This window comes from Tamandua tetradactyla, chromosome 23 (assembly GCF_023851605.1).
Source record: "Tamandua tetradactyla isolate mTamTet1 chromosome 23, mTamTet1.pri, whole genome shotgun sequence".
Taxonomy (NCBI): Eukaryota; Metazoa; Chordata; class Mammalia; order Pilosa; family Myrmecophagidae; genus Tamandua; species Tamandua tetradactyla.
In genome coordinates, this window is record NC_135349.1 from 40,232,789 (window position 1) to 40,244,942 (window position 12,154).

General features: G+C 37.1%; 1 protein-coding gene across 4 annotated transcripts in view; it reads right to left on the reverse strand.

Annotated features, from left to right (window-relative positions):
* Nucleotides 1–12,154, reverse strand: part of SMG1 (SMG1 nonsense mediated mRNA decay associated PI3K related kinase) — a 138,636-nt gene that overhangs the window by 42,237 nt on the left and 84,245 nt on the right. For all 4 annotated transcript variants that reach the window (XM_077141681.1, XM_077141680.1, XM_077141679.1 and 1 more), the window contains 4 exons: nt 5,970–6,129; nt 4,957–5,077; nt 1,349–1,597; nt 743–1,027 (listed from right to left, as the gene is read on the reverse strand). In XM_077141681.1, coding sequence (XP_076997796.1) covers nt 743–1,027; nt 1,349–1,597; nt 4,957–5,077; nt 5,970–6,129 — 815 coding nt within the window. The remainder of the gene's footprint in view (nt 1–742; nt 1,028–1,348; nt 1,598–4,956; nt 5,078–5,969; nt 6,130–12,154) is intronic.

The following is a 12,154-nucleotide window of genomic DNA, read 5'->3' on the forward strand; positions in this document are numbered from 1 at the left end:
CTAGAAAATATTCAAGTTTTTTTTTCATTTCACATGTGTGAAAAGTGGCTTAGGGCACTTTTAACAGAAACGGGAAGATACTCATCTATTTCACATATATACAGCATTTTAGATATCCTATTCAGTAGAAAATCTTAAGTTCTTACATACAGAATAATAACCTATTGACCACATAAAAAAAAAATTCAGATAGGTAGTTTTAAAATAAGCTGACAGCAGTGAATGCTAGCTAGTCCATGACAGAGTTACAATGGAGACATATTTAATCTAAAATGTTATGGTAAAATGCTCAAACATTTCCTCTGATCAGCTGTACAATCCTCAACTTAGCTTTTTGTTACTAGTACTAATGTCAGAATCTGAAATTTCAAACTTTTTGTAGTTTCTGTGTGCTACCACCAGAGGGGAGCAGAGCCTACAATTTAATATCTGAGGCTCTGTAGTGTGAGGTAAAATTTTAGGTACCTGGGATGGGACCTCTTTGCTGGCAAAAACATCTTTCACAAAAGCAACTTGAATTTGGAAGCATGGCCAGGCCACAGAGTTCAGTGACTTTCACATTTCATATTAGCATAAACATTCAGATACTAAAGAAATGTGTTTGTTACAAACTAGCAATATAATCTACTAAATTTTCAGAGATACTTTTTGTGGCAAATTAAAGTCAGCATAACATCACATACTTTAAAATGGAGGGGACTTCTAAAATTAATATTTTTAAAGCTAATTAAAGTAATTATACCTGTAGATTCACTCTCAATCCGAGGATATTCTTCTTCCATCGTATTAACAGATGGTAGTTCTATTAAAGTGAGTATATTTTTGGACAAAGTAGAAAGACCTGTGAAATTCTGCTGTTGCTGAGCTCTGTAAACCTGTTTCAGCTGCCCTGAAATTTCTTTCCATTCTGCTTGAATCCATTTAGCCAGTGTCAAAATCGACTTAGCCACCGCATATTCAGCTTTGGCAGATTTGCAAAAAGATAAGGCACAAGAACTCAACATTTCCATTGCATGTGTTGACTGACCTATACAAAACAAAAAACCAAGCATAAAAAGAAAAAGATCAACATTTCAGGATAAAAAAAGAATTTTTAAAAACATGTAAATTCAGTGATAATAATTTCTGGAAACATTTTACTCTTATTAGTTGTAGTAAAATTATTTCTTTTAGAAGCACTGAATAAGTCAATTACAAATTACAAATAAATTTTTATTCAAAACTCAAGTGTTCTGCAAGAGCTGAAAATAAGCAACTTTCTCTTAGGGTATTATACCACAAACAGCAACATTCATATAAACAGGATTTTTATCACAGTCATATATTAACCATAATTCATTTTACTTACCTGCTGTATACAGCAATTTAGTTTTTTCAATATCAAGTTCAGGCCCCCATTTTTCATCCATTTGACCCTGAGTTGACAGTTTTTTAAAATGCTGGACTAAATCCTGTGCAGTGGTGGTCTTTCCCAGCTGGACCTCACTACATTGTGCCAGCAGTCTTGTTGCAAGTGAAACATTCCCCCGTTTTCTAGCAAATTTTGCTGCTGTTAGACCTAATTCCATGAGATGGCTCCTAATTGGAACTGTTTGTTCTGGAGAGAAGAGAACATTTTATTAGTCTCCAATTTATCTAACCCCAGATTGCATGGAGACATGGCCAAAACATTTTTCCCCAACTACTCCCTTCCTAATCACCTCCCTAAACAAGGATAAAAATAATTGTTTGCCACCTTCCATTCCCTAAGTAACTAATGTACTGCTTGGCATATAATAAACAATAAACGTCTGTTGAATAAATGTGCATAATGAAGTTAGAGAAGAGTAAAACTCTTTCACTATAAGAAAACTAACTTTTTAGTTTCTGCATCTTTTTAGTAAAAGCCTAGACTATTGGGTAGGGAATGATGGTTTAAGGCTAGACCATCCCCCTTCCTCTAACTTTGGCATGCCCTACTACCGTGCCATTATCTCCTAGTTTTCCTCCTATGTCTTTGATGAATCGTTTTCAGTCTCCTTTTCTTCCACTACCCATCCATTAAAATTGGTGTTCCTCCATAAGTACATGGAAATCTTGAATAGGGCATGAGATTTCGTAGGTTTGTCCAGGTTAGTGTTATGTCCCGAAATATCCCAGCATAATTTGGGCAGTGAATAAAGAAGTATTTGCAAAGTCCCCTTGGGGGACTGGGGAGAAAGGAGGAAATATTCAACTTCCCACTTGTAGAATTTCTGATATTCTCACAAGCAGGGGAGACAACAAAACCAATAGGCCCACCCCTCGATCTTGAAGTTCACCCCTATGAAACTTATTCTTGCAAAGGACAGGCTAAGCCTACTTAAAACTAGGCCTAAGAGTCACCCCCTGGGCGGGCCACGGTGGTTCAGCAGGCAAGAATGCTTGCCTGCCATGCCAGAGGACCCAGGTTCGATTCCTGGTGCCTGCCCACATTAAAAAAAAAAAAAAAAAAAAAAGTCACCCCAGAGAATCTCTTTTGTTGTTCAGATGTGGCCTCTCTAAGCCAATTCAGCAGGTGAACTTACTACCCTCCCCACCTACATGGGACATGACTTCCAGAAGTGTAAATCTCCCTGGCAACGTGGAACAGAACTCCTGGGATGAGCTAGGACCCAGCATCAAGGGATTAAGAAAGCCTCCTTGACCAAAAGGGGGAAGAGAGAAATGAGAAAAAATAAAGTTTCGGTGGCTAACAGATTTCAAGCAGAGTCGAGAGTTAATCCTGGAGGTTATTCTTAAGCACTATACAGAAATTCCTTTTTAGTTTATGGTGTATTGGAGTGGCTAGAGGGAAGTATCTGAAACTGCTGAGCTGTGTTCCAGCAGCCTTGATTCTGGAAGACAATAGTACAAAGAAAGAACTTTGACATTGTGGCTGTGGAATCGTGAAAACCTTGTCTGATGCTCTTTTTAGTCAGGTATGAACAGATGAGTAAAAAATATGGACAAAAAATAAATACTAGGGGGAATAAGGGGTAAAATAAATTGCATAGATTGAAATACTAACAGTCAATGAGAGGGAGGGTAAGAGGTATGGGATGTATGAGTTTTTTCTTCTTTTTATTTCTTTTTCTGGAATGATGCAAATGTTCTAAAAAATGATCATGATGAATATAGAACTATGTCATGAAACTATGTGAGCCACTGATTGTACAACACGTGTGGAACGCATGTGTGTGAAGATTTGTCAATAAAAATATTTTTAAAAATAAAATTAAAAAACGGTGTTCCTCATGGTCAGTCCCAGGCTCGCTACTCTTCTCATTCTGTATAGTCTCCCTGGACAATATCAATTGCTCCTCTGGCTTCAATTACCATGTAAATGCTGATGATGCTTGAATCTTTATCTCTAGCCCAGACCTGACATCTAAGTCTCACCTGTCACCCGGTCACCTACACTTAGATATTTCAAGAGAACTTCAACCTGCGTCAAGCTGAACTTATTTCACACCACCCTCCAAACCTTTTACTTCCTTCTTCCATTTTTCCTTTCTCAGTGAAAGGCACTTAATCAACCAGGCAGGCAGAAGAGGTGGCTGGTGGTCACCTGAGACTTTTCTTCCAGCCCTCACATCCTATCTGCTTTTCCCTTCTCCACTGCTGCCCTTGAAACTTTCAGCAGGACATCAGTCTAACTGGTCCCCTTTCCCCTAGTCTTACCTTCCTCCAATCCATTCTCCAGCTTTCAACTGCAGTGATTTTAAACAATGGCAAGCTTGAATACTTAAGTTCCTTGCTTAAAATGATAGTTTTCCACTACCCTTCTGACAAAGCCCAAATTCCTGAATTTAACTTGTAAGGCACTGTGCTTACATTTCAGTCCAATCTCAACCTCATCCAGCTTCACCTCTTCGTCCTCTCCCTTAGGTGACTCAATCATCTAATAATTTTTCCTTATTTTCTCAGGACTTCACACCTGATGTTTTTTTTTTCCAAAGCAAATTGTTCCACCTTCTGTCTTATCTCCAACCTCCCTCAGGTCTTGGATTAAATGTTACTTCCTCCCCAAGTCTTTTTCTGATTTCTAAAGTTAAATTAGATGCTCTTATTATATGGTCTTTTGGCATCATACATGTGCGCTTCCATTCCACACACCACATGGTTGCTGACAACCCAATAAATTAAAAAGTGGGCAAAAGATTTGAACAGACATTTTACTAAAAGATATATGATGACCACTAAGCAAATGAAAAGATATGCGTTATTTATCATCAGGGAAAAATGCAAATAAAACCACAAAGACACTACTACATACCCACACCCAGGACTAAAATTTTTTAAAAACTACAATACAAGGGATATGGAGCAACTAGAACTTCAATAAGTTGCTAGAAGGAAGGCAAAATATACAACCAAAGTATAACAAACTGATAAACCCATAAGACCCAGCTATTCCACTTCTAGGCAAATATTCAAAATAGGTGAAAATACATGTCCACTCAAAGACTTGTACGTGAATGTTTATAGCAGCATTATTCATAATAGCCCAAACTTTAAAACAATCTAAATATCCATCCAACAGTGAATAAACAAATCCTGGATTACTTACAATGGAAAACTACTCCACATTACTGCTCCATACTATTAATACACACAATACAGATGAATCTTAAATATATGCTAAACAAGAGAAATCAGACTGAAGAGAAAATACTGCATGATTCCATTTATATTAAAGTTTAGTTAAGGGCAAATCTAATCTAAAGTGAAAGAAGGGGGATCAATGGTTGCCTATGGCAGGCGCAGGAAAGGGGGAATAACCATAAAGCAGCACAAAGGAACCTTCTGGGGCAAGAGAAACGTTCTGTATCTTAATTGCATTGGTGGTTATACAGATGTAGATGTGTTAAAATTCATCAAACAATGTAATCTACACTTAAAATGTGTACAATTTATCTTTAGAAACTTAACTTTTAAAAAAGTAAATTTAGCTACCTTTTATTTTCTCCAACAAATGGCTCTGGTACATGGTATATCGTAAAGCCTGCATCCATGGTCTCACATCATGTTGTTTACATGAACGCAAAGCTTCACTGAAGAGTGGAATAAGACAGTCCTGCCAGAGAAAAAGAATTCCTTACTACAAAACAGGGTCCTTACATGTGTGTAGGATAAGTTCAGTTAGAGCACGCTGCTAATGAATCTAAAGGCTTCACAACCACAAAGGTCAACTCTTTCAGATACATTCCAGGTTTATCCAGAAAACTCCACTTTCATTAAGTGATCTTCTAATGACAAGATGAAAATGCTCCATAACTACAAAAGAAACCTTTGTTTTGCTAACAAAAGTACTTCTTTCAGAACATTAAGTACAATTTATTAATACACATCACAGTGAAGGAAGTATATTTGTATAAAAAGTACTGCATATTTACCATAAAATTACAAGAAAATATAAGAACTACTGCTTCATAATCAGATTCTCAAAGATTATCATTCCCTTGGGAAGGTCTCATCTTTAGCTGAATCTTTCGGGGTTAATTTTGGCCAAATCTAAAATATACAAATACACACAATCTGCCTAAGGGAAATAAGTTTACACACACACACACACACACACACACACACAGCCCCCTAAAGAAGATAAAGATGAAAAGAAAAATTTTCTCTTTAAACTCAAGAATTCATAAAAACAATGATTATTTCTCTATAGCAGAAATTGGACTTGCTACTATTCTTTCAAAGGAATAAGATAATATTTCATTTGAAGGCAAAAATTAAGCAATTAGCCACTCCTGAGGTAATATATCTTGTTCATCTGTCCCACAGACTCCTCAATGAAAATTTGCCAGGAAATGGTTTTCCCTGATTTCCAGGTTTGTTCAGACTTGTAGTTTGTCCAACTACAAATGCCACTTTAAAAACACCAAAAAAAGCCTTTGTTCTATACCAATTCCTATTAAACTTAATGCCTATTAATATGATTGTAAAAATGCACATACACTCACCTCCGTTGAAAGTCTGTTAGAAACTGTGTTCTCCAACGCAGATGAGCAATACAGCTGTAAGGTACTCAGAACCGGCAAGGACTGTGAAACAGTTAAAGTAGACAGTCTCAGTGGTCCAATAGCTATGCGGGAGGTTTGCTTCAGGTATTTTACCACATTTCTGAAACAAAATGTTTACTGTCAATTAGTACCTGAGATTTTTCACCTTGTCATAATTGAAGGGACAGTAGAGTGGAATATAATAGTGGTGTCCAAAAATGAAGGAAATAAGAGGAGCAGTCTGTTCTTCAGTAAAATGATACAAAATGGCAAGAGAGTCAAACTGGCGGCTTAGAGGGTAAGGGATTTAGTTCGTCCTCCAGAGCAGCTAATAAATAGCCATGAGCCATACAGAACAACTGCTGGGGCCTTGTCAGTGACCAGACAAGTCTGGACCGGCTGCGATCCCACCCAGAGCCATGAGTTCCCCAAGCCACGGTGACTGGCGCCCCTCCCCCATAGGCTACTTCCCAGAGGGTAAAGGAAAGAGACTTTACCAGTAGCAAGGGGCTGAGTGCAACCAAGCCCCAACTGTGGAATTAATTAACAAATTCTGACTACTAAAAATAGGACCCCAGCTCTGCTGAACCTTGAGTAAACGAAGATGTCGATGGTTTTTGCCCCGGCGCAGAGGGGGCAGGACTGACAGAAAAAAAAAAAACAGGTTTTTCTGAATTTGAAAAGGTTTGGGCCCTGAAGGAAAGAAGAGGGCACATAGGACCTAGAGATACAGACAGCAACATACCAACTTAAGGTCTTCATTGGCAAACCCAAGGAAAAGGGGTCCTTGTCTGAAAAGGATTTTTCTTTTATTTTCTTTTTAGTGGCTGTGTTTTTACAGCTTGATTACTCTAGATACAGCTGCAAGGTTTCTCAGGCTCCAAATGCCCCAGGCATTTGCTCAAGGAATTCAGACTCCAGGGTATGGAAAACTGAAGTGATTAAAGCCAGTTACAATCTCTCCTCTGTCTCAACCATGCCCTCAACAGTGAGAGTCTGTCAAAGGTACCACATCACCTTATGCTGGTGGGATGCACAGGCAGACAAGCACCACATACTGGGCAGGATAGAAAAAACAGAGTCCAGTGGCTTCACAAGAAAGTCTTTCAACCTGCTGGGTATCACCCTCAGGGAAAACTGACGCAGGTGGCTCCTCCTCAGAGGAGGCCAGTTTGGTCAGGAAAAATCTAACTGGGGTCTATAATACCTAAGTAGACTCTAGTAAGGTGGGGGGAAAAGGTATCATACAGGCAGGGCAAGGACAAAAAAACAACTGAAAAATTCTGATCTGTTAAACAAAACCTAAGCTAGAGGACTAGAATAAGCTGAACTAAATGTCAAAGAACAGACAGACAACAAAGTCATCCAGCAAGAAAATCCAAGGTAAAAAAAGTGAAAACAATCTCCAGAATAAACTAATTAAGGTAATTAAATGCCTAGACACCAGCAAAAACTGATGAATCATACTAGGAAAATTGAAGATATGGCCCAGTCACAGGAACAAACCAACAATTCAAATGAGATACAAGAGTTGAAATAATCTAGAATGTTCGAACAGACGTGGAAAACCTCATAAAAAATCAAATCAATCAATTGAGGGAGACTATAAAGAAGGTAAGGAATGAACAAAAAGAAGAAACTGAAAGTCTGAAAAACACAAATCACAGAACTTATAGTAATAAAAGGCGCAGTAGAAGAGATGAAAAAAAGAATGGAAACCTACAATGTTAGATTTCAAGAGCAGAAGTTAGGATTAGTGAACTGGAGGATGGGACATCTGAAATCCAATAAGCAAAAGAAAATATAGGGAAAAGAATAGAAAAATATGAGCAGGAACTCAGGGAACTGAATGACAACATGAAACACACAAATATATGTGTTGTGGGTATCCAAGAAGGAGAAGAGAAGGAAAAAGGAGGAGAAAAACTAATGGAGGTAATTATCACTGAAAATTTCCCAACTCTTATGAAAGTATTAAAATTACAGATCCAAGAAGTGCAGCATACCCCAAACAGAACAGATCCAAATAGACATACTCCAAGACTTACTAATCAGAATGTCAGAGTTCAAAGAGAAAGAGAGAATCTTGAAAGCAGCAAGAGAAAAGCAATCCATCACATACAAGGGAAGGCCAATAAGACTATGTGTAGATTTCTCAACAGAAACAATTGCGGCGAGAAGACAGTGAGAGTGGGATGATATATTTAAGTTACTAAAAGAGAAAAATTGCCAACCAAGAATTCTATATCCAGCAAAATTGTCCTTCAAAAATGAAGGGGAAATTAAAACATTTTCAGACAAAAAAAATCACTGAGAGAATTTGTGACCAAGAGACCGGCTCTGCAAGAAATACTAAAGGGAGCACTAGAGACAGATGGAGAAAAGGTATGGAGAAGAGTGCAGAAGTGAAGACTATCAGTAAAGGTAAAAAGAAGAAAAATTAGATATGACATATAAAATTCAAAAGGCAAAATGGTAGAAGAAAATACTGCCCGTACAGTAATTACACTAAATGTTAATGGATTAAATTCCCCATGCAAAAGACATAAACTGGCAGAATGGATTAAAAAACAGGACCCATCTACATGCTGTCTATAGGAAACACATCTTAGACACAAGGATAAACACAGATTGAAAGTGAAAGGTTGGGAAAAGATATTTCATGCAAATAACAATCAGAAAAGAGCAGGAGTAGCTATACTAATATCCAACAAATTAGACTACAAATGTAAAACAATTAAAAGAGACAGAGAAGGACACTACGCATTAATAAAAGGAACAACTCAACAAATAAACATAACAATCATAAATATGCATCAAACCCGAAACTCCAAAATAGGTACGGCAAACACTGAAAATATTGTACAGAGAAATAGACATATCTACCATAATAGTTGGAGACTTCAATTCCCCACTCTCATAAATGGACAGAATATTTAAATAGAAGATCAATAAAGAAAAAGGACATCTGAATAATACAATAAATGAGCTAGACTTCACAGACAATTATAGAACATTACACCCCACAACAACAGGATACACCTTTTTCTCAAGTGCTTATAGATCATTCTCAAGGATAGAACTTGAGACCTTGCTGGGTCACAAAGCAAGTCTCAATAAATTTAAAAAGACTGAATTCATACAAAACACTTTCTCAGATTATAATGGAATGAAGTTAGAAATAAATAATAGGCAGAGTGCTAGAAAATTCACAAATATACGGAGGCTCAACAACACACTCTGAAACAACCAGTGGGTCAAGGAAGAAATTACAAGAGAAATCACTAAATATCTCGAGGTAGATGAAAATGAAAACACAACATATCAAAATTTATGGGATGCAGCAAAGGCAGCGCTAAGAGGGAAATTTATTGCCCTAAATGCCCATATCAAAATAGAAGAGCAAAAAACTGGAGAAATTAACTGTCCACTTGGAAGAACTAGAGAAAGAACAGCAAACTAAAGCCAAAGTAAGCAAAAGGAAAGAAATGAAGAATAGAGCAGAATTAAATAAAATTGAGAACATGAAAATAAATCAACAAAACCAGAAGTTGGTTCTATGAGAAAATCAATAAGATTGATGGACACTCAGTGAGGTTGACAGAAAGAAGAAGAGAGAGGATGCAAATAAATAAAATCAGAAATGGAAGAGGAGACATAACCACTGACCCCACAGAAATAAAGGAAGTAATGAGAGCATTGTATGAACAACTTTATGCTAATAAAATCAACAGTGGACAACTTCCTAGAAAGGCATGACCAACTAACACTGACTCGAGAAGAAATAGACAACCTCAACAAACCAATCGTAAGTAAAGAAACTGAATCAGTCATTAAGAAGTTGCCCAAAAAGAAAAGTCCTGGACCAGATGGCTTCACATACGAGTTCTTTCAAACATTCATCAACCCTGCTCAAACTCTTCAAAAAAATTGAAGAAGAGGGAGAGCTACCTAACTCATTCTACGAAGCCAACATCACCCTCATACCAAAACGAGACAAAGATATTACAAAAAAAAGAAAACTACAGACCAATCTCTCTCTAATGAAATAGATGCAAAAGTCCTCAACAAAATTCTTGCAAATCAAGCAGCACATTAAAAGAATTATACACCATGACAAGTAGTATTCACCCCAAGTATGCATGGATGGTGCAACATAAGAAAATCAATTAATGTAATACACCATATCAACAAATGAAAGCCGAAAAACCACATGATCATCATCGCAACTGATGCAGAAAAGGCATTTGACAAAATTCAACATCCTATAGTTAAGATGTCAATTCTACCTAAGTTGATTTACAGATTCAATGCAATACCAATTAAAATCCCAAAACTTACTTTAAAGCAATAGAAAAACCAATGACCACATTTATCTAGAAGGGTAGGGTGCACTGCATAGCTAAAAATATCCTGAGAAAGAAAAATGAAATCAGAGGGCTCACGCTACCTGACTTTAAGGCATATTATGAAGCTACAGTGGTCAAAGCAGGATGGTACTGGCATAAAGATAGATATACTGACCAATGGAATTGAATGGAGTGTTCAGGTATAGACCCTCTCATCTATGGACAATTGCTCTTTGATAAGGCAGTCAAGCCAACTCACCTGGGACAGAACAGTCTCATCAATAAATGGTGCCTAGAGAACTGGATATCCACATGCAAAAGAATGAAAGAGAATCCATATCTCACACCCTATACAAAAATTAACTCAAAATCGATCAAAGACCTAAACATTAGATCTAAGACCATAAAACTTTCAGAAGAAAATGTAGGGAAATATCTTACAAATCCTCTAATACGAGGTAGTTTCCTAGACCTTACACCCAAAGCATGAGCACTGAAGAAAGAAAGAAAGAAATGGGTACTCCTCAAAATTAAACACTTCTGTGCATCAAGGAACTTTGTCAAGAAAGTAACAAGACAGCCTACACAACAGGAGACAATATTTGGAAATGATATATCAGATAAAGGTCTAGTATCGAATAGACAAAGAGACAAACTCAACAACAAAAAGACAGACAACCCAATTACAAAAATGCACAAAAGACATGAACAGACACTTCCCAAAAGAGGAAATACAAATGGCCAAAAGGCGCATGAAAAGATGCTCAGCTTTCCTGGCTATTAGGGAAATGTAAATCAAAACCACAATGAGATATCATCTCACACCCACCAGAATAGCCATTATCAATAAAACAGAAAATGACAGATGATGGAGAAGATGTGGAGAAAGAGGCATATTTATCCAGTGTTGGTAGGAATGTCAAATGGTACATCCACTGTGGAAGGCAGTTTGGCAGTTCCTCAGAAAGCTAAGTATAGAATTCCCATATGACCAGGCAATACCACTGTTAGATATCTACTCAGAGAAAATGAGGGCAAGGACACAAATGGACATCTGCACACCAATGTTTATAGCAGCATTATTTACAATTGCCAAAAGAGGTAAACAGCCAAAATGTCCATTAACAGGCGACTAGTTAAACAAGCTGTGGTATATACATACGATGGAATATTATGCAGCTGTAAGACAGGATAAAGTTATGAAGTATGTAACAACATGAATGGACCTTAAGGACATGATGCTGAGTGAGATTAGCCTGAAACAATAGGACAAATACTGTATGATCTCACTGATATGAACTGACATTGGTGAATGAACTTGGAGAATTTCAGTTGGTAACAGAGACCATCAGAAGATAGAAATAGGGTAGATATTGGGTAATTGCAGCGGAAAGGATACAGATTGTGCAACAGGATTGATTGTAAAAATCCAGAAACGAATAGCACGATACTACCTAACTGTAATACAATAATGTTAGAACACTGAATGAAGCTGAATCTGAGAATGATAGAGGGAGGAGGCCTGGGGGCACAAATGAAATCAGAAGGAAAGACAGATGATAAAGACTGAGATGGTATAATCGAGGAATGCCTAGAGTGTATAATGATAGTGAATAAATGTACAAATTAAAAAATGTTTTTGCATGAGGAAGAACAAATGAATGTTAATACTGCAGGGTGTTGAGTATAGGTGGTAATTAATATTTTAAAACCTTAACTTCTGTGTGAGACTAAAGCAAAAAATATTTATTTGGCACAAAATTTATATTTTCACCAGTGCATTTCCTAATATAACTT